The sequence below is a fragment of the Numida meleagris genome, chromosome Z (genome assembly GCF_002078875.1).
Source record: "Numida meleagris isolate 19003 breed g44 Domestic line chromosome Z, NumMel1.0, whole genome shotgun sequence".
Classification (NCBI taxonomy): Eukaryota; Metazoa; Chordata; class Aves; order Galliformes; family Numididae; genus Numida; species Numida meleagris.
The window spans coordinates 67,865,746-67,889,907 of NC_034438.1; the positions used below are offsets into that span (position 1 = coordinate 67,865,746).

General features: G+C 42.5%; 1 protein-coding gene across 7 annotated transcripts in view; it reads right to left on the reverse strand.

The window, feature by feature from the left end:
- The window catches only part of MOB3B (MOB kinase activator 3B), a 92,860-nt gene that overhangs the window by 16,115 nt on the left and 52,583 nt on the right, over nucleotides 1-24,162 (reverse strand). For all 7 annotated transcript variants that reach the window (XM_021380695.1, XM_021380701.1, XM_021380699.1 and 4 more), the window contains one exon: nucleotides 3,704-3,906. In XM_021380695.1, the coding sequence (XP_021236370.1) occupies nucleotides 3,704-3,906 (203 nt within the window). The remainder of the gene's footprint in view (nucleotides 1-3,703; nucleotides 3,907-24,162) is intronic.

Below are 24,162 nucleotides of genomic sequence, written 5' to 3' on the forward strand. Positions count from 1 at the left end.
GAGTGGTGAAATGTAATGGTGCAGTGCTTGAACATTCCCACTTCTCATCAGTGCAACCCATAACACAACAAACCATGACACTGAACACCAAGTTAAAGAACACAGGAGGCTTCTGCTCCTTTAGCTATTTTGCTCATGCCAGTATCAAGGATCCAGCTTGACACTGAAAGGAAGGAGATGAACTAGGATTAAGTTCTATTTCAACTCTTACTTGGTGGCATTGGAGCACTTCACAAACACCAGTGAACTGAGGCTTATGATATTGTATTCAACAGGGGAAAACTCATAAAGAGAGTTATTAGTTTACCTGCTGATAGACAAGAAATCCAGAGAATGCAAGCCTTCAGCCAACAGGATGCATATAACTCACATTTTCTAACCAGCAGGGTTTTGATAGCACAGGACTATTGTGATGACGTGTGTTGTGGGAGGCCATGCACAGCCCTGTGCAAGTCACAGCTGCTTTCAACAGGCACACCTCCAAAGGGGCTGTGGGCAAACCATGCTGGAGGAGGGACACCCTGAGGGACTGAGTTCCCTGGTTAACACAGGCTAGTGTAGTGGAAAACAAGTAGGAAGCAGCAGAAATAAAGCATCACACACACAACCCTAGCTTCCTGCATAAACCCTGACCTCACCAAAGGGACTGGCCATGGCTGAGTGTAACAGCTAGCACAAGCACAGTGAGCTGAGACTATGAAAAGAGGACGAAAAGCTTTTGCTCAGTTTGAAAGCATTTCTCTCCTGCGTGGTTTTTTTTTTTTTTTTTAATGATTTTGTCGTTTTACTTCTCACTAACCTCATCAATAATAAAAAGTTTTTGTTAATTGATCATAAATGAAGCAAAACTCCCCAAATCAAGACTATTTGGCTCATGATGTGCTTACTGCTTACAAGCCTGAGCAAAAAAACCAAGAAAATATTACCTGACATGGTTGAACTGCCAATTGAACAGTAAACTACTATGCTTTTCCAGCTGTATTAAAAGCCTCACTAAAAAGCAAGTTTAGATTAAGTGTTTTAAGTATCCTGTAAAAGTGGTAATCTACATAGGGTGAAGATGGGATGGAAGTAATAGACATCACACAACTAGACTGCTTGACAAAGGCTCAGAAGTAAAATGAGGTGAACTGTGCCAGTGGAGAATAAAATCATTCACTCAGAAAGCAAGTACAAAACAGATGCTACATATTAAACTCAAACCTTAATTTAGTTTCTGATAAACTCCCCCAGAGACATGCCAGTAGGATCTTCTGAGAGCTCTCATACTTCACACTGCCTCTTCTGCCTGTGAACTGTGGGAAAAGGCAGGTGTGTTCTCAGACTTCTTATTTTCTCACAAATTAGCCAACTGGCCATGCCTTGTTTCCTTCAGGACCACCTGCAGAATCAGTAAGTGCCAGCTTCCACTTTTTTTCCACACAAAACGACTCTCTCCATGAAAGACTCAGGGGTCCGTCAAATTAACAAAGCCTTGAAGATGGGAAGAAGATAAGTAGCACTTTAATTTATAGACTCTATGTTAACAAAAGCTATGAATGGGAGGGAGGAACCCTATTTGACTCATTTTCCTCATTTGATTAATAACTGTTGCATCAGCCTGCAAATGCTGATAAAATCTATTTTAAACAAAGGGTAAATGTCCTGCCAGCAGGCTAATATTACTATTTATCTACTGCCTGCTTCCCTAGTTATTCTCCCTTTTTGAAGATGTGGTGATAAATCAGTTGCCTTCCTGTTTATTAAAGCATGTGGCAGTCTGTTTATTTGATCAGCTCTTGGCCCGTTTTCTAATTAAGGGAGATAATGTGGGCTCATTTCCTGCCACGGTGAACCTGGCAGGGCACAGGTTGTCCTCAACTATCACAATAAAATACAAGGTTATTTGTAATGTCTGCTTTTGTTTGGCAGCTCCTCTCCTCCTCTCTGCCCAGCTGAAAACAAAAATACAGATACATGTGTTTGTTTTCTTTGTTTCCATGCTGCTGACAGCCACCCAGGTTGAGGACAGGGAGATGTAAGAAGCAGGTGGGGCTTTGTCATCTTGCTGATACTATGCCTTTCATGAAGGTGGAACAGTTTTCTGGAAGCTCCTGCAGCCCAGCAGATTTCAAAGCATCCTGTGCTGAAATTAAAGATAATTTTGTGAGGGGAGCAAATGCTGGAATGCAAGGGGAAAGCATAAACCAATGCAGCACATTCCTAGCCTGCTCTCCTTGACTCTCCTTGACTTGGACCACCTCCTGCACCACTCTGGCCTCAGTCCTTCATCTGTCTGCTTAGCACAGGAATTTTGCTAACCACTTCCTGTGGCATCAAATTTTTTTTTGCATTCTTTGTGTCCCAAAGCAAGCAAGGATCTTGTAGCTGGCTTACTGTCTCCTCTCTTCCTACCTCCGAGATATCTCACCTCATATCTTGTTTGCGACACAGCTTCAGAGATCAACAGCTACAACTAATCCAGAATCCCTGATCTACCAAAGAAGTTCTATTTTGCAGGGTACCTACTAATCCTTACCAGACATCTAGATGGTGTATTAAGTTCTCCTATCTATAAAAGAATGACACGAACATTACAGGTTACTTATACGTGCCATACACATCTTTCAGTGGGACTTGTGAACTGCCACAAACAAACCATCCTCTTTTCTCTATTCACTGGCTCTGCTTCAATCATCATAAGCACACACATGTACCACTATGCAAAAGCTCCAGCTCCCACAGAACTACCACTTCCAGAAATATTTAATACCAGCCATGCTGTACATCTCCTTGCAATGTGCCTTTGTGTGGAACAACTGAAAACCTGTGGATGCGGTACTGTGCAGCTGCTCTAGGGGACACTGCTTTCAGTGGAGCATGTTGGACTGAGTGGCACCTGCAAGTGTCAGCCAATCTCTGCTGCTCTTGTGCCTCGGAGGAAAAAAATACCCCAGTCATTCTAAATAAGCTGTACAATACAGTACTTTCCAAATTCTGGCCAACAGAGAAATGTTGCCCCAGCCCCTTTTAAGGTTGGTGAGGATACCTTTTGAATTGTCTTTCTTATCTGCCTACACTTCTATTCTACTTGCATTTGCAGACAACAGTGAAAAAGTTTCCACTTCTGAAGCCTTACTTCTGAAAACAATAAGTTTCATTTTGATCTACCTTCAGCCAAAAGGAAGTATTTAGTTTTGTCATGCTGTTAATTGTCTGAGTCTCTGTCTCACCTCATTTGTCTCAATTAGCTCCAGATCTAACACACTCAATATTTTAAAATACACCTACTTAAAGATTTCTAAAAAAATCCCGTTTCACCTTTATATAGACCCCTGTTCCCTTCACACGCATTCAATGGACTGCCACAAGTGTCATGCTGTTAGTAACTAGTGAAAAAAAGTGAAAAAAAGACAGCATAAAATTACACATAAAACGTAGAATACAGGAAGGAGGAAAAGAAAAATGAATTTCTACTTTAAAATGACAGCATTTCCCACCCTGTATTCTTCCATACAAAATACACTGCATTTTTATCCTTTGACTACTGAGCACCTCACAAATGCTGCAGTACATGGAAGAGGTCTCTGGACAGAAGTCAGGTTCTTTGCTTTAAACTGCCTGTGTGCAACCACAGAGGAAATCCAATGCAGCAAGTGTGGAAAAGGCTCAATGAAGGGTGGCTGAATATTTCCTAGAGCTTTCTCCCAGACCTCACACTTACCAAAGGCTCTAGTTCTTTGCGGTCTATCAGGTTGAGCTCTGTCACAAAGTAATAAAAATGCTTGTAACAGGTATTGACGTGGGCCTCGGCCCCAATGAGGATGATACGGTCAAAATGGTGAATGTAGACGTGAACAAACACCCGAAAAAGCCGGCAAAGTATCTTCTTGCAGATCTGGAGGAAGTTCTTTGGAAAGGGAACACCTGTGAATAGAGAAGGTAGAGTTGTCACACCAGTTTGTCATCCTCCCAACACAGTGACTTTGGAGTAAAGTAGTAGTTTGTAACTATAATGCAGATGATGACTTCTTCGGCCTCCTTTCCACTCCAAAAAATCATGTAACATAAGGGTGTCCAACCTTTTGTATTGCCTGGGCTGCACTGAGTGAAGAAGAATTGTCTAGGGTCTCATCTATGAAGGTTGCTCTGAAAGTAATGCCTCCTGTTTATTCCCACGGAAATTACAACAGCTACAAAGACTACAGTGACACTATTTTAACAGAGCAAATTCTCAGCTACAACATTCTCTTTTTCAGCACAGTCACCACCCTTTGCTCTGCATTTTCACCATGATAAACAGAGCCTGCATGCTGCACTCAGAAAACTCTGCACCAGCGGAGGTGACCTCTATCACTGCTGCCACTGCTGAAACGTAGCACCCACCCCTCATTGAGTGCGCATCCTCTGTTTGGTGTCCATAAATGTTCACAAGCATCAGTGAATGTCAGTGGGTGCCATTTTTCCTGCGCAGAAGAATTCAGTTCTATACCTTTGTTCCCTACGTGTCTCGTGACAGACACCATTCTGTTAGAGTGCCTCTCTGCTGCCATCTATCGCACAGCAATAAAATGGAACGGAACACTGGTGAGATAGTTCTACCTCTACTGCCATACCAGCAACATCCACCTCTGACATTGTGGGCCAACATCATAAAATAGGAGGCAATACTTTCAGAGTAGCCCTCATAAAATACATAATACAGCCAATGTATTTAAGTGACAAAACGTTTTAATTTTCAATGTTTTTTATGAAAACATAAAAAAGAAGAGCAACAAAACCATAAAAGTAGTGGGATACTTGAGCTTGTTTTTGTAATGCAGCAGGCTGGTTTGACAGAGGTAGCTGCAATTCTTAATGAGGTCAGATTTAGTTTACTGTAGCAGCATAGATAGCCAAATACTTCATCATCTTAATGGATCAAGACTAATAGGTACTGGTCTTTGTTCCCTTACTAGTTTAACAGAGAAACAGCTAATGCTGGAATATTCAGAAATGTAATTTTCACTGCACTGCATACTACCTCAATAACATCAATGGCTTTGCATCCTGAGGTGGCTGTTTCACATACTGTTATAAGCAGAGTTTGTCCTAGATGTGATATACTGTTTTTTGCCCATTTAAATCAACAGTTCCAACATTTTCATGATGTTAAATTTAATAATGAAGAGAGACTGAAGGAGAAATGCCTTTGTTTTCACCTTCCTCGGCCACATGTACCACTCTGATTTCTGTTTAATAGAAAAGCTCATGAAGACAACCAAGAACAACTATTCCAAAATACCTTGGAAGTTAGACTACTATGCAGTCAGAGACTACAAAGCAGCAGCACAAGGAACATTTGCAAGTAGACCTCCAGGCAACCACAATGTTGCATCAATAATGCCTTCAAAAAAACCTTGTCATTAGAAGCTTATCCTGCATGGCACTGTGTATCATGGAGCTGCCACCAAAACCTGAAGGATTCACCTACTTCTATGATTGTGCTCTAGTGCAATGACTTTAGTGACATCCTCATAACTCTACTTGCTACTTTGCTTTGTTGCATCGTCCTGATTTTTCATTTATATTTCCTATTTTTCCAGATTTGAACTAGATAACTGTAGTTACTGCTTCTTTAAAAAAAGAAAAAAAAAAACAACCTCACTGCCAACCAGTCCCACAGCCCATGGAAGCCTGGCTCATGGTCTCAACGAGAAAAATGTTCATTATTTGCAGAAAGGAGATGGAGATATTAAATTAACATTCTCACAAGCTTGAGGGCACTGTGCTTTCTGGTCTTGAACAGGCATGCCCCATAACTGAGAACAATTAGTTTCATCTTCTACAGGGTGACAAAACAATTGTTAATGAAGAACATTACTGTAATGAAGAAATACATATTTTTATATTAACTAACTTAAACAAGCCTGATACATCTAGCTGGCAAGGGTGGACAAATCCTTCGCTTCTTTGCAGCCCATGTTCCCACTGAACAGTCACAAGCAGCAGGAGCAAAAAGCATAGAGCACGGCTTCTGCTGCAGGTGAGGGCTTCCACTTGACAGCTTTTTATGTGTGACACTCAATTTGAGGATGTGCAAACAAGACACAGAAATAACCAGTGCAGAACAGCCTGGGAGCACATAAAGTTGCCGTGTATCATTTGTCATTGCAGCACTTCCCCAGCTTTGTGAACCTCTCTCTATCTCACTTACTTGGGCTCTTAAATGAACAGGGAGACATGGCTGCTATCACAAATCTGCTGCTCTTCATATTCAGAACTGGAGAAGGATGGCAGAAATGTAGTCTCAAAGAAAAAAATATCTAATACAATGGAAGAGATTCCAAACTCAGTTACAGAATGAATTTAAAGTAATGTCATCAAAATTTGAAAAATCAGAGTGAACTGGTTCCAGATTTATACTCTGAGGTCAGAATTTGGCCTAATGTCTTCTTCCCACTGCAACTTTTACCGTTACAAATAAATCAAGCACAGAATGCAATCATTAACAGTGACCCCTGGGAAATGACTAGCTTAGATTTAGATACTTGACTCACTGAAGAGTCAACAGTACTTTAGTTGAGCCTTCCGCCTCTGAGCTCTTTTTAACATGCAGTCCAAGTTTAATAATTCCTTTCCTGGAAATCTGAAAAAGGGAAAAAAAATGCCTGAGTATTTATTTAAACTTTGGATTCCTTCTGCAGTGAAAAAAATTTACAAGAAAGTTGACTGTCTCAGTACCTGCAAGGTGATACTGTAAAGAGACAGAATGTAAAACCACCAAATTAAATTAATAAGCTATATTATTAAAAGGCAAAGAAATACAAAGATGCCATTGGATTTTTTGAGCTAGCTGCTACTTGCTGAAAAAAATTACTTCTGGGCACACAAACTGGCAGCCCTGACCTGCTTGCAGGCTGGGACTCAGTGTATGAGCAGTGTATGCTGTATGAGAAGAATGTAAGGGAAGGATTCCCTTGGTTAACTTGGAGTTCCAAACCCCAGAGATCCTGATTATGTCCTAGGTAAGCACCATGTTACACAAACGCTCTCAAACATCCCAGTCACACCATGCAAGCTCCTTTACTTCAGGGCTGCACATGCAACTGAGAAACAATTCAGTAGGGGAACGGTAAGTATAGCATGGACAGCAGCAAATACTGCTAATGACAGCCTCCTCCTGCAGCACAGCAGCACTGGCACGCACCAGAACAGCACTGGACAGCCACCACCTCCTCCTTGTTCACACCTCCCTACATGTCCAAAGCTCTCCTGCTTCATCCAACAAGGCTAAATGCCAGCTTCTACACCTGTGTCAAAACAGCCCCATGCAGCAGTACAGGTCTGTGAAGGGGTGGTCGGAAAGCTGCACGGCAGAAAAGGATCTGGGGGTGTTAGTCGACAGCTGGAGTAACCTGAGCCAGCAGTATGCCCAGGAAGCCAAGGTCTACTGCATCCTGGCCTGCATCAGATGTACTGTGCCCAGCAGGACCAGCCCAGAGGTGATCATCCCTCTGCTCTTGGACCTGGTGAGACCACAACTCTAACACTGTGTCCAGTTCTGGGGCCCTCACTACAAGAAGGATTTGAGTTGGTGGAACATGTTCAGTGACAAGCAATAAAGCTGATGAAGGGACTAGAAAACAAAAGTTACGAGGGGCGACTGAGGGAATGGGGGTTGGTTAGTCTGGAGAAAAAGAGGCTAAGGGAGACCTCATCACCTACAACCACCTGAAAGGAGGTTGCAGTGAGGAGGAGCCGGTCTCTTTTCTCAGGTGACAAATGGTAGGACACAAGGAAATGGCCACAAATTGCACTAGGGCTGCTGTAGGTTGGATATCAGGCGGTATTTCTTCACAGAGAGGCTGGTTTGGCCCAGGAAGTTGTGGAGTCCCTATCCCTGCAAGTACTCAACAGACAAATGGATAAGATTTTAAGGACAAGGTTTAGCAGCAAACCTGTAGTGTTCGGAGGATGGTTCGACCTGATCATCTTACAGGTCTTTCTAACCTAAATCTTTCAATGATTCTCTTTACCTGCTAGAAAAGGCTGGACTTAACATAAGCAGGACTCTGTAAAACTTCAAAAACCCAATTCACTCAATGTGTTTAACAAGTTTTAACACTGTTTTCCAGTGGAACAGACTTTCCCCAGTCTTACTTTCACAGCTCTTCACTGACTTTATTCCATAAGCTGTCTTTCTTAATTTGATGCCAGCTGATCTGCTCCTGTACCTGACTGCACTTCAAGATCTAATTCCTTACCACCAGACACTGAACACCGTACTGGTGCTGCTGACCTATGATCTCATTTCTTTGAGTACTTCACATACATGGTAGCAGCAGGCAATGTCAAGGCCCACCTCCCATGAAACTCACTCTACAAAACCATATTATTACTGCTATCTGCAAAAAATGCTTGTGCAGTGACCACTAGCAAGTTAACGGCCTACTGGTTTAAAACCCAGCTACATCTTCTGTGACGCCAGACTCAGGTGCACTTTTGACCTTCTGTGTTTGTGTGGTTTGAAGATGCGCTTTACTCAAGGAAAGATAGTAAGCCCTGTGGTAACTGTGCACAGAACAGCACTGCACAGTTCAAAATCTTTTAACAGGTCACAGCCATGTATCATTCTTTTTAAAAAACATACATGTGGGAGAAGAAGACTTCTCTCCACTGGCAAAAAGACTGATAACATACTACTGTAAACCCTGCTTAAAAATGTGCCTACCTGGGAAAGTAAGAATTTTTTCAGTTTTATGAGTGAGAAAGCAGTATTCTCAAAAACTGATGACCTGGAGAAGGTGTCTGAACCAAACTCTTCTCCTCTTGCTCCCTTGGTGTTCTCCTGTCCCTAGTACAAAAATTTGCGAAAGATGTCCTCAGCAATTGCTGGAAACTTCACTTCAAAACACCTATCCTGATCCACGCAGATGTTTAGTGTTATCTCAGCATGTTACTCAAGGAAGCGTCTGTCTCCAGTGCCAATGAAAACAATGTTGGTTTTGCAGAACTTTGTTCCCCACGAAATAAGCTGACAGCTGCAAAAAGTTAGCAATAAACTAGACTACCATGCACCTACATCGTCCCAATCCAGCCCCACTTTCTGCTCTCATATGAGAGAGAACAAAACAAAGGAACATATACTAAAGATTACATGGTTTTCTAGGCAAAATGGTGTCATTTATTTTTTTAAGTGGTGCAGCACCTTAGTGTGGTGTTAGTGTTAGTGTTAGTGTTAGTGGTGGCAGCCACTAACAAAAGGTGCTTATGTTCAAGGGGAAAAGAGCAAAGACCAAAGAACTGCTTGAGGTGTTACCCTACTTGAACATCCAGCAGCACTCCCTGCTGCTGTACATGAACAAATGGATGAAAGTATTAAATTCTGCCATTTACCAATAACTTCATGAGAATACTCTTCTTAGAAGCATGCAAATACCTAGGTATGCAACACCTGAACAGGTGGAGGACACTTGAACTGACTGTCCCTCAAATCAGAGGACAGAGGGTCCTGAATCCTTGGGCTGCGTAAGCCAGGTAACTTGCATTTTAGGCAAGCTGACAGTGGCTGGTTCCTGCCTATAACCTGACCTCTTCTGAACCTGACTTGTCACTTTATACTTTTGATTCTGCTGCTGCAGAGGAGCAGAAGAGAAGTGCAGCACTGGAGAACAGAATGTTCCTCTGCTGCCTGTACCAAGCAAGGCCAGCCTTGCCCCAGCCAAAAATCAGACCAATAAACCCAGCCGGATAGATCTGTATGTCTACAAGGTGATAAGGAAATTGAGTGCCTTAAAAGCAGCAGAATCATGTTTGTGTGACTCTGTAACTCATCAAATACAATCATCTGTCCTGGAACACCCACCTTCACCACTGAAACAAAATGAGATTTGCTGGAACTCCGCATTTAGACAACTTTATAGGACCTTAATATATTCACAAGCTTGGAAATCCATTAGAATAATATACAGCTCTTTCTGCCTTAGCAGTGCTATGTTACTAGTTAGCAATAGGAAGCCACTTCTAGGACAGAAAATGCAGAAAATGTCGACCTACTTGGCATTATAACAGGTGAGTGGGAACAGAGAGTTTGGTAATCTCCTGAGTCAATGCAAGAAAAAAGAATGGACTAACACCAGAGTCTGAGTAAGGCATAGGGGAAAACCTTGCCTCCTCAGCTGGCACACACTTGCTGATAGCTTCGTCCCTAGGGCACTTGCATGGCCTGACAATTTCTGGGTAATGACTCAGCATCCCATGCTGAGTACAGCACTGCCAGCACGGTTTTTATTTTCGTTATTTACTTCTGGCATTTTCAGAAAGTAAACATCCTCCTCCCCCATTTATTTTATAAGAACATTGGAAATAACATGCTGTCCTAAGGGCCCCTCTTAGGCTCACTGCTGCAGCAACAAGCAGCAATGTGAAACACTATTAGAAGAAAGCAGTCTGGTCTTGGGAGATGTACAGAGAACCAGACAAAACAGCCCGCTGTCCCAAGGACATGTTATGGCCTTAACTGAAAAACAAAACCCACAGCACAACATCAACAAGAAATTCAAAGATCTGAAAGGTTGGCATAGTTAATATCACAAAAGCAATGTTTGTTCTCCAGATGGCTGCTGTGCTTAATCCCTTCCAGAGGGCCACTAAGAGAAACACTCAGTACTAACAGCTCTCCCAGAGCATGCCATGTTCTGACCCTCTGACATCTGCACTGACTAAGGAATCTATTACGTGCACAAGGGTATCTTCAGCGTATACAGACAGCTGTTCAGAAAGATTTAGAAGTTTTAGAGAAGTTATTTTACCCCTCCAGTAAAATGCAGCTCTCCCATGAGACTGGAAAAGACAAGTTACCAGCAGCATGCAATGGAAGCTTCATGGAAGTCAGAGTTCTGTTCTAGAAGCTCAGGTAAAAGCAGGAATGGAGCCCAGGACCCTGACATTGCTGGAGTTAACCCTGCCTTGCAGCAGTGCTGCCTCCAGCCAAGCCCAGCATCCGGGAGAGAAATCAAGATCCTGACAAGCAAGAGGCTTCTAGAACTGCTCTCAACTAAACTGTGCCTTTATAACATTGTATCCGGGGATAACAGGACAGGAGGTTTTACTACTAGGCTTTTACAGCTGTTACAGGAGCTGTAAAGTTGAACGGATCCATCAGAGGCAGAAAAGGAAGCAGTCGACCCCTCCCAGCACACATAAGCATTCTCAAAGATCAGGGTGCTAAGCCAGAGCTGCTCTTCAGAAGTCCACAGCTGCAGCCCAAGGAACTTTGTCCCAGCTGCCACTGATCCCTTTCCCTGCTCAGACAGGGGCAGCCGGGTGAATTTGAGAATTTTGATTGCGTATGTCCTGATAAGACTAACTTCACTCTTAAAGCACAGGCCAACAACCCTTGGATTTACAAGGTACTGAAAACCTACTACAGCCATACAAAGATGCCCAAATGATGTAAATGGACTCTTCCAATAGGTCGTAAATGCGAAAGAGCTCTCTCTTCAAATGCCTAAGGGTGTATCTGGTACCTGGAAATCAAGAGAATATTTATCACTCTTGATTCTGAAAATGGATCTGGAAAGTCAGTGGAGCATTCTTCTTATAAAGCATCACAAAGCTAAGCAACATAACATTATTGTAATGCCAACAGGAAAGGATAGTTACAGAATCAATTTCAAAAGTTGCATTAACCTGAGCTTAACAAAATACTTTTGCAAGATGAATGCAGTAGTCAAAGTTTTTAATGAAAATACAACCACAAAAATCAAATGCTCTGCAGGACAATAACTCTTCTAACATAACAAATGAAAGGAATATTTTATGACATACCTGGCCAAAAGTATGTCCATTTGCTGCATTACCAAATTCAGCTGTGAAAGGGAAGCACTCTAATTTACTAGAGTAAAAGTTCCTCTTTAAAAGATCTTTCACAGGGTTAATGCACTCTCCTTCTTTTCCTCACTCATCCTCCTTCATCCAATCACCACTCATCACTGCTTGGAATAATAAATATTTTTGACAGCCTTGAATATTACCTCTAGCAGAAACACCTCAGACTCAATTAGTTATGGGCAATATCAGAACAGGAGTCATCAAAAAACTTCTATTTATTATGTAAAGAGTATTTCTACACTGGAACAGTTTCAGCTGTTTGAACTCTTCCAGGGGTCTTGTAAACTGCATATAAGCATTTTCTGCTATTCTGTTTAATGCCGAACTGAAATCACAGAACTGAATGGAAAATAAAGCAAAGATTGTTTTTGCTTCATTTCTCTTCCTTGAAGCCATTTATTTAATGAAAAAGAAAACAGTCAATAGACCTTTATTTTCATAAGTGAAAATCTTGAAGAAGAGCAAAACCAAAACCAGAAAGTACATTTAAGGTATCTGCTTTCCATACAAATCAATAGAATTCCTGTTTGTCTATGCATGAATAGTATTTATCTCCATTTCACTTCCCAGACACACAATAGATACAGCTCACACTTCTTCCTTTCCTTTCACCTCACATCTAAAGCTGAAAAGCTGTTCAAATTCCTACACTGCTTTTATTATGCAAGGACAATTTAACTGAAAGCAGTATTTTCAGGATTTTTTGTTATTTCTAGCACAACTTTAGAAACCTACAGTAAGACTAAATGTACTTATCACAGCATGGTTTGGGTTGGAAGGGACCTTTAAGAACATCTAGTTCCAACCCCCTGCTACAGACAGGGACACCTCCCTCTAGGCCAGGTTGCTCACAGCCCCATCCAGCCTGGCCTTGAACGCTTCCAGGGAGGGGGTACCCACAGTCTCTCTGGACAACCTGTTCCAGTGTCTCACCACCCTCACAGTGAAGAATCTCTTCCTGACATCTAGTCTAAATCAACCCTCTTCCAGTTAAAAGCCTTTTCCCCTCATCCCATTGCTACGTGATCTCCCAGAAAGTCCCTCCCCAGCTCTCCTCTAGGCCCCCTTCAGGTAATGAAATGCCACTACAAGGTGTCCTTGGAGCCTTCTCTTCCCCAGGCTGAAGAGCCCCAGTTCTCTCAGCCTGTCCTCCTAGGGGAGGTGCTCCAGACCTCTGATCATCTTTGTGGCCCTCCTCTGGACCCGATCCAACAGCTCCATGTCCTTCTTGTGCTGGGGGCTCCAGAACTGGACACAGTTCTCCAGGTGGGGTCTCACAAGAGCAGAGTAAAGGGGTAGAATCCCCTCCCTTGACATGCTGGTCACACTCTCTTGATGCAGCCCAGGATATGGTTGGCCTTGAGTGCTGCAAGCACACGCTGCCGGCTCATGTTGACTCTTTCATCAGCTGACACCCCCAAAAACTTCTCCTAAGAGCTGCTGGCAAGCCGTTCTCTGCCATTCTACTTATGCTAGCAAGAATGATTACTGCAGATCAGTAGCAAAGCAAAACACATTTTTCAGTTTACTGCTAAGAGACTGACTTATCTGTATATTTAACATTAATCACCTGAGGACAAAACATTAATTCATCCTTACGTTTCACGTATTAATGTCTGTATGTTTTTATCTATATGTTTAGTTAAGTTTACATGATCTCTGCCACTGCTCATGAGGTGTTTAACATCAATCACCTTTTAGGCTTATGGAGATTTATACGGTCATGCTGTAACTAACACAGCGGGAAAGGAGATCAAGATCTTGAACTGATAAAACCTGTGTGTAAAATGTGACAAGTGTTGGCAGCCTTATGTATCTCGGCATCTAAAATTTTCTGTCTGTAAAGAAAGACCATAAGAGAGTATGATCTTGGCTCAGCAATTATCCTGAAATATCTTCAAGCAGGAGGCAGACAACAGTGCAGGTTCCCTTTGCTACCTCTGTAGAGGTTGCAGGCTTTGAGTTTCTGTATTTGGGATCTGAGTACCAGTGAATTGAGCAAGATGCAGACCACCTGCACCTGGAGATGCTGCTGAAGAGACAAAATACACTAGCACTTGGAGGGATGTCTGCTGTGTATTTCTGAAAAAAAGGATGATCAAGATCTAGGCAGAGAGCTTCAATCCACTGCAGTCACTTTGCTGACATGCCCTTCCTAGCAAAGCAGGTCAAGACTCTGGCAAGCTGGAGCAGACTTTCAAAACGGTTTCATTTTTGCAATCTGAAGAGTATCCATAGGTTCTGGGCTTAAGCCAGCTCTTCCACGGAAGAAAAAGCATGAATAAATCATAAAGAGCACAGATTTGTTATTTTCCTCTTGCTTACCCACAAGACAGCTGTTTGTATTTCTGGTTTCTAAAATCCAGAAGACAGTGTCAATAACAGACACCTAAAGCCTTCTCTTACCCCAGTGAGGATTTCAGTTCAATGTGCCTTAAAACGTAATATCTTCATGCTGGTGAAGCTCATGCCCAGCAACTGATCCTTTAGTGATGTTCCAGGAAGCTGAGAGCAATTTGTTACAAGTGTATTTTACAACTGGAGAGTACCTGTGATACACGGCAGACACTGACTAGTCCTTGAGATCACAGGCTTAAAGAATTGTGCCTTCTTCTTTCTCCCTATCTCAGAGATAAACACAGAACAGCCACATCTTAGCATGGCCATGAAAGTGTTCAAAGAACAATGTCCATGAACAACTATAGTTTCAGAGCAAAGAGTTCATTGCTAGTAACTGCAGTGGGATAAAACTGATGGTCTGCAAGGACCAAATACTTGACTTTCTCAACTTGGACTGCATAACCTAATCAAGTTCCTAATCAAGACAAGAGCAAAACAATGAGCAGAAGACTTAATTGTTAACAACAGCACAGTTTGCTCTGTTGGTGCACTGCAAGAGAATTCTGTATGAGAGGTGGAAGGATGTGATGATATCTAATGATGTGTTATGCATCTACAAGACAGTGCCTTAATATGCAGATACACACAGAATTGCAGAATTGTAGGGGCTGAAAGGGACCTCTAGAGATCATCGAGTCCAACCCCTCTGCAAAGCAGGCTCCCTACAGCAGGCTGCACAGGTAGGCATCCAGGTGGGTCTTGAATGTCTCCAGAGAAGGAGACTCCACAACCTCTCTGGGCAGCCTGTTCCACTGCTGCGTCACCCTCACTGTGAAGTTCTTATGCACATTTGTGCAGAACTTCCTATACTACAGTTTGTGGCTGTTTTCCCTTGTCCTGTCACCATGCACTGCTGAAAAGAGCCTGGCATAGTCCCTTTGCCTCCCACACCTTAGATATTCATCAACACTGATCAGATCCCCTCTCAGTCTTCTTATCTCAAGGCTGAACAGACCCAGGTCACAGCCTTTCCTCATAAGAGAGGTGCTCCAGGCCCTTTATCATCTTTGTGGCCCTCTGCTGGACTCTCTCCAGGAGATCCCTGTCTTTTTTGTACCGGGGAGCCCAGAACTGGACACAATACTGCAGGTGAGGCATGACCAGGGCAGAGCAGAGAGGGAGGATCACCTCCCTTGACCTGCTGGCCATGCTCTTTTTCATGTACCCCAGGATGTCATTGGCCTTCTTGGCCACCAGGGCACACTGCTGGCTCATGGCTGGCCTGTCAGCCACCAGGACCCCCAGGTCCCTCTCTGCAGAGCTCCTCGCCAGCAGGCCATCCCCCAACCTGTACTGATGCATGCGGTTATTCCTCCCTAGGTGCAGGACTCTACACTTGCTCTTGTTAAACCTCATCTTGTTCCTCTCTGCCCAGCTCTCCAGCCTGTCCAGGTCTCGCTGAATGGCAGCACAGCCTTCCCGTGTGCCAGCCATTCCTCCCAGCTTCATATCATCAGCAAACTTGCTAAGGGTGGACACTGTTCCCTCATCAAGATCACTGATGAAGATGTTGAACAAGCCTGGACCCAGCACCGACCCCTGAAGAACACCGTTAAATACAGGCCTCCAACTGGACTTTGTGCTGCCAATCACAACCCTCTGAGCTCTGCCAGCCAGCCAGTTCTCAACCCACCTCACCATCCACTCATCTATTCCACACTTCCTCAGCTTTGTTATAAGGATGTTGTGGGAGACAGTGTCAAATGCCTTGCTGAAATCGAGGTAGACTACATCCACTGCTCTCCCCTCATCCATTCAGCCAGTGAGGACATCAGTGAAGGCTACCGGGTTGGTTGAGCATGACCTCCCCCTAGTGAACCCACGTTGACTACTCCTGATAACCGTTTCCTCTTCCAAAGAAGAGGCTCACTGAAACTTCAAAAGATTTCTATGAATACTTACTGGAAAATTGTGCATTTAGACAATGAGTTCTTTAGGGATGTGCATTTCCTGATGAACCCTACTGGTTTAATCTACTGCATTTAAGGCTTAACGTCTGAGTCTTAAGAATTATTGAAGAGGGTCTCTGGTCTACCATCCAGATTCAGCAGGAGTTTGTGCTGGGAAATACAATGGCATTTGAAGAAAAATGAAGAAAAATGATTAGAGACTGTGTTCAAAACACTGCTACACTGATTGTAAAAACCAGAACAAAATGTAAGTGATATGGAAGAAAGAGGTGACTCCATTTGGCCATAACATGATACCTTGGTGTAGTGTTTATCAATATTTAGGACACAGCAATTCACTCATTAATTGCTGCATCAAGTCATACTTTCTACTTATAGGATGGTTGGGAATCCATTTGTTTCCAGAAATACCGCTTTTTGTATTAGTGAAAAATGTGTTAAAAAAAAATTCAATATATATATTTATGTATATATTATACATTCTAATTGATGTTGTTTCTATTTCAGGAAACTGAGCTAAGTTTACTTGGAACCCAGGCATACAACTGTCCAAGAATTGCTGAATGAATGATTTTATATTAAAAGATTTAGTATGTATATACATATATATCTCCCAAAATTAACTGCAAGTTTTGAGCCTTCTTGATTCTGCAGAGAAGCTTGAAACACAAACTCTGAAGACAGAATCAAGAATACTGAACAAGTTTGTTAAAAAAAGTGCTCTTTTACCGTTGTTAAGACAGAAGGATCAATCAAGAAGTACCTTTTAATTTGTGTGTGAGTTCTCATACACAACACTGGTCCCCATTCATTTAGAATTTGCTACGGATCATCCTTTACAAAACACTTGGCTATGGTTTCACATATTGCTCCCTGGGACCCCCTGTAAGTCCCAACAAAACTGTTGCCACTTTTCCTGTGAGTATCACTTAACAACCAGGCTACAGGAAGAATGCATTACACATAAACAAGAGAAAGCTCTCCCTGTGTACAGATCATGAGGCAGCATGTCTATTTTGTCACACTTTCACTTCCTTCCTAGAAGGAAATTTAGTGTGAGAATAAAAGCTGCACCAATCCTCGAATCTGAGACGTTTGTGGCACCTTGCCAATTCCAAAAATCTGTTTATACCACAGATGTTTTCACTATGGACTACTAAGTACAAAAAGCAGCTGTAATATCTCTGTTGAACTTTCTTGTGCAAAAAGGTGAGCATGTAGCAGCTCTAAAAATATTAAAGCAGGAAATCCAAGTGCAAGACATGCAGCCTCAGTGGTTAGCATATACATCAACCTCCTGGATCCACTTATGTTTTAATTATTGTTTCCAGTTAAATTTAAGCTGTAGCAACTGAGATCTCTCAATTAAAAGTTTCTCTTCAATTTTTCTGACAAGCCGTCTGTGTGACAGAGATGAATGATTTCTGCCATTCTAATTTGTAATCATTTAGAAATCCCTCAGTCTGGAGAGAAGAGGAGGAGATAATACAACCTCCGAAGGTAAATTCCTTAAACTGTTCTTTGAGTATCTGATTTCATTAAAGCATCACACTCCTGTTGTCAGAAAGCTCAGGGCACTAGTAAAATAAAAATGGCATAACAACACAAAGACAGTTGGTACTAAGATTCTGTAGGATTACCACTGACTATTTTATGTCTTTAGTTTATGACGTTATCTGTAGAAGGGTGGATATAAGCTCAGGCCTAATATTAAGCACAGAAAGTAGGACTTTGTGGAATCACAGTGATGTCCCACCTCTTTTGCTCTTTGTCCTTTGCTTCACTTCATTTATCCTCTTGTCACATTAACTTCAAAATATTTCTCCCTGCAGGTGGCAGATTGCAAAGCTCTCCTGAGTTCTACCAGGCTCTAAGGTCTGGCCTTTCTCCTACTCTTGCTGTCTTTTATAAAAGTAAACTTTGTGGAGACAAACTGTCTGTCAGTTAACCGTTTGATTTAGTTTTGATACCTTACAAATTTCTCCATTAGCTAGACTACTTTTGTGTGTTAATTTAAGAGTCAAGTTTCATTTAGCATTTTTATTTATCCAAAACTGATATTCTGTGATGAGAAAGCTGTGAACATCTCACCATGACAAAGGACAGAATAAAACTCATCAACAGTTACTTCTCCTAAGCACTTTTGGGTCTAGTTGACGTACTTTGAACGTGAGGATTGGCAAAACTGCAAATGACTAGTGAGGTGATCCTTATCTGTCTAGCTCCTGCAGGTAGATAGAAATCAGTAGTGCATACTGAAACTGGGGGGAGGTTTAACTGAGGTTTTACTGAGGTTTAACTGCTTCTACAGACCACTAGAAATAAAAGGTTTCTGATTTCTGTGTGACCCATGTAGATGAATACACCTCACTCAGAACTAGAAAGAAAAAAATGAGGTTGCTCCAGTACACTATTTGAAAAAAGAACTGAAGCTCCCCACAAAAACGCAAGCCCAGGAAGAAACAGAAGGATTGTTCTGTGTTGAGTCTTTCTGCACAAAGCTTTTACAATGACTCTCTAGAGCTCCCACTGGGACACTGCATCAAATGCCAGAGGACAGCTCCTCCTCCAGCAATGACAAGATTAGTATGCACAGAAGCCCAGGATGATTATGACCAAAATTCCCTATGGCTCCTGGGATGTGTGTAAGCACCAAAAGGGAACAACCATTCCTAGCCGCAACAAACAGACAAATTTCTTACCTACTACTTCCTCAATAATCTAAAATTTTTAATAGTGACACAAACTATAGTGATAAGACAACAACAACAAAAAAGCTGTTATACTCAGTGCTCAGTGTACCACCACATGCATAACTTAAAAGATCTCTTACACTCCCAAAGACAGCAGAGATTTTCAGCTTACCATCTACCACTATGTCTGTCTTCCTGAAACTTAGAAGTCAGCCGGACCCAGCTCCCACGCTGTAAGCATGGCCAGCTGCTGCTCTCCAAGCCTGCAGTATGCCCCTCTGCTCAGCAAGCTCCTGTCACATGGAGATGCACCTAAGCCAGATCTCCTGCTCCCAGATCAGAGGCATTTCCCTCTGTACTCAGCACTGGTGAGGCCCCACCTCGAGTACTGTGTCCAGTTTTGGGCCCCTCACTGCAAAAAAGACAATGAGGCCCTGGAGCGTGTTCAGAGGAGGGCAACGAAGCTGGTGAGGGGTCTGGAGCACAGGCCTTATGAGGAGTGGCTGAAGGAGCTGGGATTGTTCAGTCTGGAGAAGAGGAGGCTCAGGGGAGACCTTATCACTCTCTATAACTACCTGAAGGGAGGTTGTAGTGAGCTGGGGGTCAGCCTCTTCTCTCTTGTAACTAGTGACAGGACAAGGGGGAATGGCCTCAAGTTGCGCCAGGGGAGATTGAGGCTGGACATTAGGAAATTCTAGTTTTCTGAAAGAGTGGTCAGGCGCTGGAATGGGCTGCCCAGGGAGGTGGTGGAGTCACCGACCCTGGCGGTGTTCAAGAAACGTTTAGATATAGCATTGAGAGACATGGTTTAGTGGGGTTATTGGTGGTAGGTGCATGGTTGGACTGGATGATCTTGTAGGTCTTTTCCTACCTAGCTAGTTCTATGATTCTATGATTTCCACACCTTTGCTCGTCCTTGTTGGTCTCTGAAATTTCCTAACAAGAGCTTCTCTGTGATAAAGAGAACACAACTATGAAATGCAGGTATTTACACAATAGTAGAATTATAATTTTTGTCTGGCTGATGCTGAACTGTTTTTCTTAATCTGGATGGTAACAGTCACCTCAGACACAATCACTTTACACAGAAACAAGGCTCTTTTCCTGAATGCATTGCTTCATACTTAACCTACACCAACATACGTCTGCTTTTTTATTGCAGTTAACGTCCCATGGGATCTGCAGTTCTTCCAGATCAGCCCCTGTCCTGCTACCCTTGAATACCTTTCAGTCACCAACAAACATTATCTGTCACCTCACCGCTCACACTCTTCTTGCCTCTCACTTATGAGCACATTAAGGAATCCACATCCCAGCATGTAAGACTGCAGAGCTCCACTGCTGACTGTACTAAGTTCCACAGGGCAAGATTTCAACCACTTACCCCTCCTCTTTGATTCCTTTTCTAGCCAACAGTTTATGCATTTAACATCTGCACTCTAAACACTGCAAAAGTGGCTTTTAGTAAGCAAACATCATAGCTGTATCATGAGCAAGAAGGTATTTTTTTTTCATCAGGATTCATAAAAAAAAAGGACGAAGAACAATGACTAGATAGGGAAAATCCCTTGTATACAATGTTCTTCAGTTCCACTGGAACTTCAGATGCAGAACCAGAAAAATCCTCTACATATCAGGATGTAAAGCAAGACAGTTCAAGTGAGAAAGCACTGGAAATGAGTCAGAAAATCAACTCATCCTGAAACAAGTTTTTCAGAAGATTAAAGTACACAGTAAAATGACTCCATGGTGATGCGACTGCTGAATACAGACTATTTTTTTTGAACCTTTTCTGTTGGCCATGGTGATACTCACGTTATCATGACCAGAGCACTGTCACAGTGCAGTCAAGCAGCTATGGAAGAGGGCTATAACAAAAAAATATAGAATGTCAGGAGATGGAGCACAAAAGACAAAACTTCTGGATACAGAGAAGGATTTTACTATGAAAAATGATATTTGAATTGACTGATTAGAATCAGTCAATTCAGAAAAAAAGTGCCAGCAAGACAGGGTCACACTTAATTCCTGAAATAAAGCAGCAACAGGCTAGTTAATTGTCCCTTTCCTTGCAGTAATACCTCACTTACAGGAATGGTTAGATCCTTTTGGAAAGAACAGCACCACATTCAAGTACCAACTTGCATTTGTCACTGAAGCTGGAGAGTCTGGCTTTTTGCTTCCTACTCTGTTAGCTGCACCCCACAACAATCCCCTGCCAGCTGCTCACAGCCAGTTAGCCATGGCAGCTTAGCTAACACTTTCTGTTATTTCAGCTCTGTGCACAGGTGTATGGCATCACCAAGGACTAACCAGGTGCCTCAAGTGTATAAGGATTTTGTAAACAGCTCCTCCCCTTCTACAGCTCACAGAAATCTTTTACAGCCTTCCAGCTCTTCTTTACTCTTTCTGTTAGGAAGATAATGCCTTAAACTAGAGTGACTGCTCCCTCCAGGCACATTTAGGCACAGCTGGACTGGCTGGCCCTGACTATAATGCATTATTACCATAAGCTGTTCTGTGACCAGTAATGTGACTCTCCTGTCTAATTTTGACCTTCCTTATTTTTTCCCACTAGTAGCATTGGCTCAGATTCATAGACTGCCCATTGCCCTGTACCATTTGCTGCCTCCTGTGCACTCCAAGCATCCAGAAGGCAAGGACTCTTCAAAGGATCTCTGAAGTCTGGCATTTATGCACTTATGTGATCAAATTATTAGTAATTTCTGATAATTTTGGAAGAAGTAAATACTGCACTGGGATTTTAAAAGCTACTCCATGCCTTTATTTTTTTCCTTAGAGACCATCAAAGATAGAAGTTGATGTCACAGAGTTTTGTGCTTCTGCATTACTTAAAAAATATCTGAAGTAGGAAGACAATTCAACATCTGATTGTGAACCTCAGATGATGTTCATAAATATATGAAATATAAACTGGATCCTTTGTGGCTGGCTGTCTCTCGGGATAACCACGTGAGCTACAAGGCAATGTGTGCAGCTCAAATGTGGCATGCAGATGGGAAGTTTAATAGGTACCTTTAAGTACCATTAGATGATTTTACAGCTGTTGCTTGTCCCTGGCCAGCAAGGGGAAGTAGGCCATTAAAGATGTTATGCTAAAAAAGAAACCATCTGCCAAAGCCAGCAGAGGCTGGTTGGGTGAATTAGCAGCTGGAGTCTACAGCTGAGAGGACTTACACTCCTTTTTTTCTGTCTGTCTCCAGCCACAAGGAATTAACAACAGAAGGTTTAAAAAGAAAGGACTGCCTGTTTTGCATAGCAGTGTGTACTGGAAGTTCACATGGAAGATACACTTACTGTTTTGGGTTGCTATTCCAACAAACAAGTTGCCAGTCAAAATGTCAGTCCAAGGGGAACCAGACTGGTGGTAGGAGCGCACAGCTTTTAACTTGTGTTTGGGGGGCTCAGATCTACACCACATGAAAGTGCATGTTACAGAAGAAAATGCCAGGGACACACAGCAGCCAAACAGAGACAAAATATAAACATGAGAAGAATATTACTCCCTGCCATTTTATTCAAGGAGAAAATATTACGAAAATGAAAATATGTTTTAAATGAATTTTCATTATACTCACTGAAATGGAAATAAAAGGCAAATTAATCTGTATAAGCTTGATCTTCAATATGCAGCACTTCTTGTAATCAGTTACACTACTGTGAAGGCAATTTTCATTTTTAAGTCATTGTGACTTGATTTGTGATTTGATTTACAGTCTGTGTTTCCATTCTGCCTTTTTCTATTTGCCTACACAACATAGGTCTCTCATCCAAGAAATATGAAGAGTCAAAGAGCATGTAACTAGCTGCTTTATGGGAGGTTTTCCACACATCAGCATTGATTGCTTCACCTTCTGTTATCAGTCACAAGAGACAGCTGCCTTCGTCTCCCAGCACAGCTTCCAGCATTGCTATCAGCTACAGCTTTGGATGGGGTTTGAAAGAGAGGGATTGCCATCCATCATTTACAGCACGGCACATTTCAGCAGCACATCTCTTTCAGGCTAGTTTCTATCTGTGGTTACATCAAAATGTTGACAAAATTCCAATTGAAAGGTAGTTACAATCACATCAAGGAATTGTAAGACTTGTTCTAAGTGACCATATTGAATCTCCCCGGTGTCTGCTGGAAGGAAAGTCCAGCAGAGTTCAAACAACCTGAGAGACTTAGATTGGCAACTTGGTAATGGAAGATCTAACAAAGAGAAATGCTCTGCTGGACGTGGTACACCCAAAGAAGAAAGAGCTGATGAGGAAAATGAAAGTCACATTGCAGCCTTGGCTGCAGTTACCTCAAGATGGTGGAGTTCAGGACCCTAAGAGGAAACAGCAGAAGTAAAAGCCCAAGATCTCTGAGAGCTGAAACTGTTGATATTAGCAAGGACCGTGAAGGGCAACAAAAGTGAATTCTGCACATCCATCAGAAGCACAGTTAAGGTTCAGAAAAACAAAGGCCTATTTGTGAGCAGGGCAGGGAAACTAGTGAGAAAGGACAGAGAAGAGGGCAAGGTGCTCATGACTTCTTTGCCTCTGTCCTTACCACTGAAACTGTCCTTCAGGATCACATGCTACTGAGAGCAGAGAGAAAACTTAGATGAAGGAAGACTTATATTGGTGGAGGAGGACCTGATCAAGGGGCACTTCAATAAGCTGAGCATATGTAACTCCATGGGGCCTAATGGGTTACACCTGTAAGTGTGAGAGAGATTGACGGTGTCATGAGGCCACTCTTGCCTACCTTGCAAAAGATAGGGCGACTCGCAAAGGATCCTGATGACTGTCTATCAGTTCTGTTTTCAAAAATGGCAATAAAGAAGATGTGGGGAACTAGGCTAGGCAGTCTCTCTCACTCCTTGAGGAGGTGACGGACAAAATCTTCATAGCAAGCATTGCCAAATGCATGAAGGACAAGAAGCTGATTGGGAGCAGTCAGCAATGTATACAAGGGGAAATCACACTTCTCCAAGCTGATGGTCTTTACAATGAAATGACTAGCTTGGTGGATAAGGCAGGAACAGTAAACTTAATTTACCTTGACTTCAGTGAAGTCTTTGACACTGTATCCCATAATGTCATCACTGATAAGCTGGTGAAATACACATTAGGTATGTGGACAGTGAGGTGGATTGAAAATTGACTAAATGGCTTGGCCCAGAGGATTGTGATCAGTGACAGAAAGTCCAGCTGGAGGCAAAGTGTATCTCAGGGCTCCGTGCGGGTGCCCACACTACCAAAAATTTTCATCAATGACAAGGATGGTGGAGCAATGTGCCACAAGTCTGCAG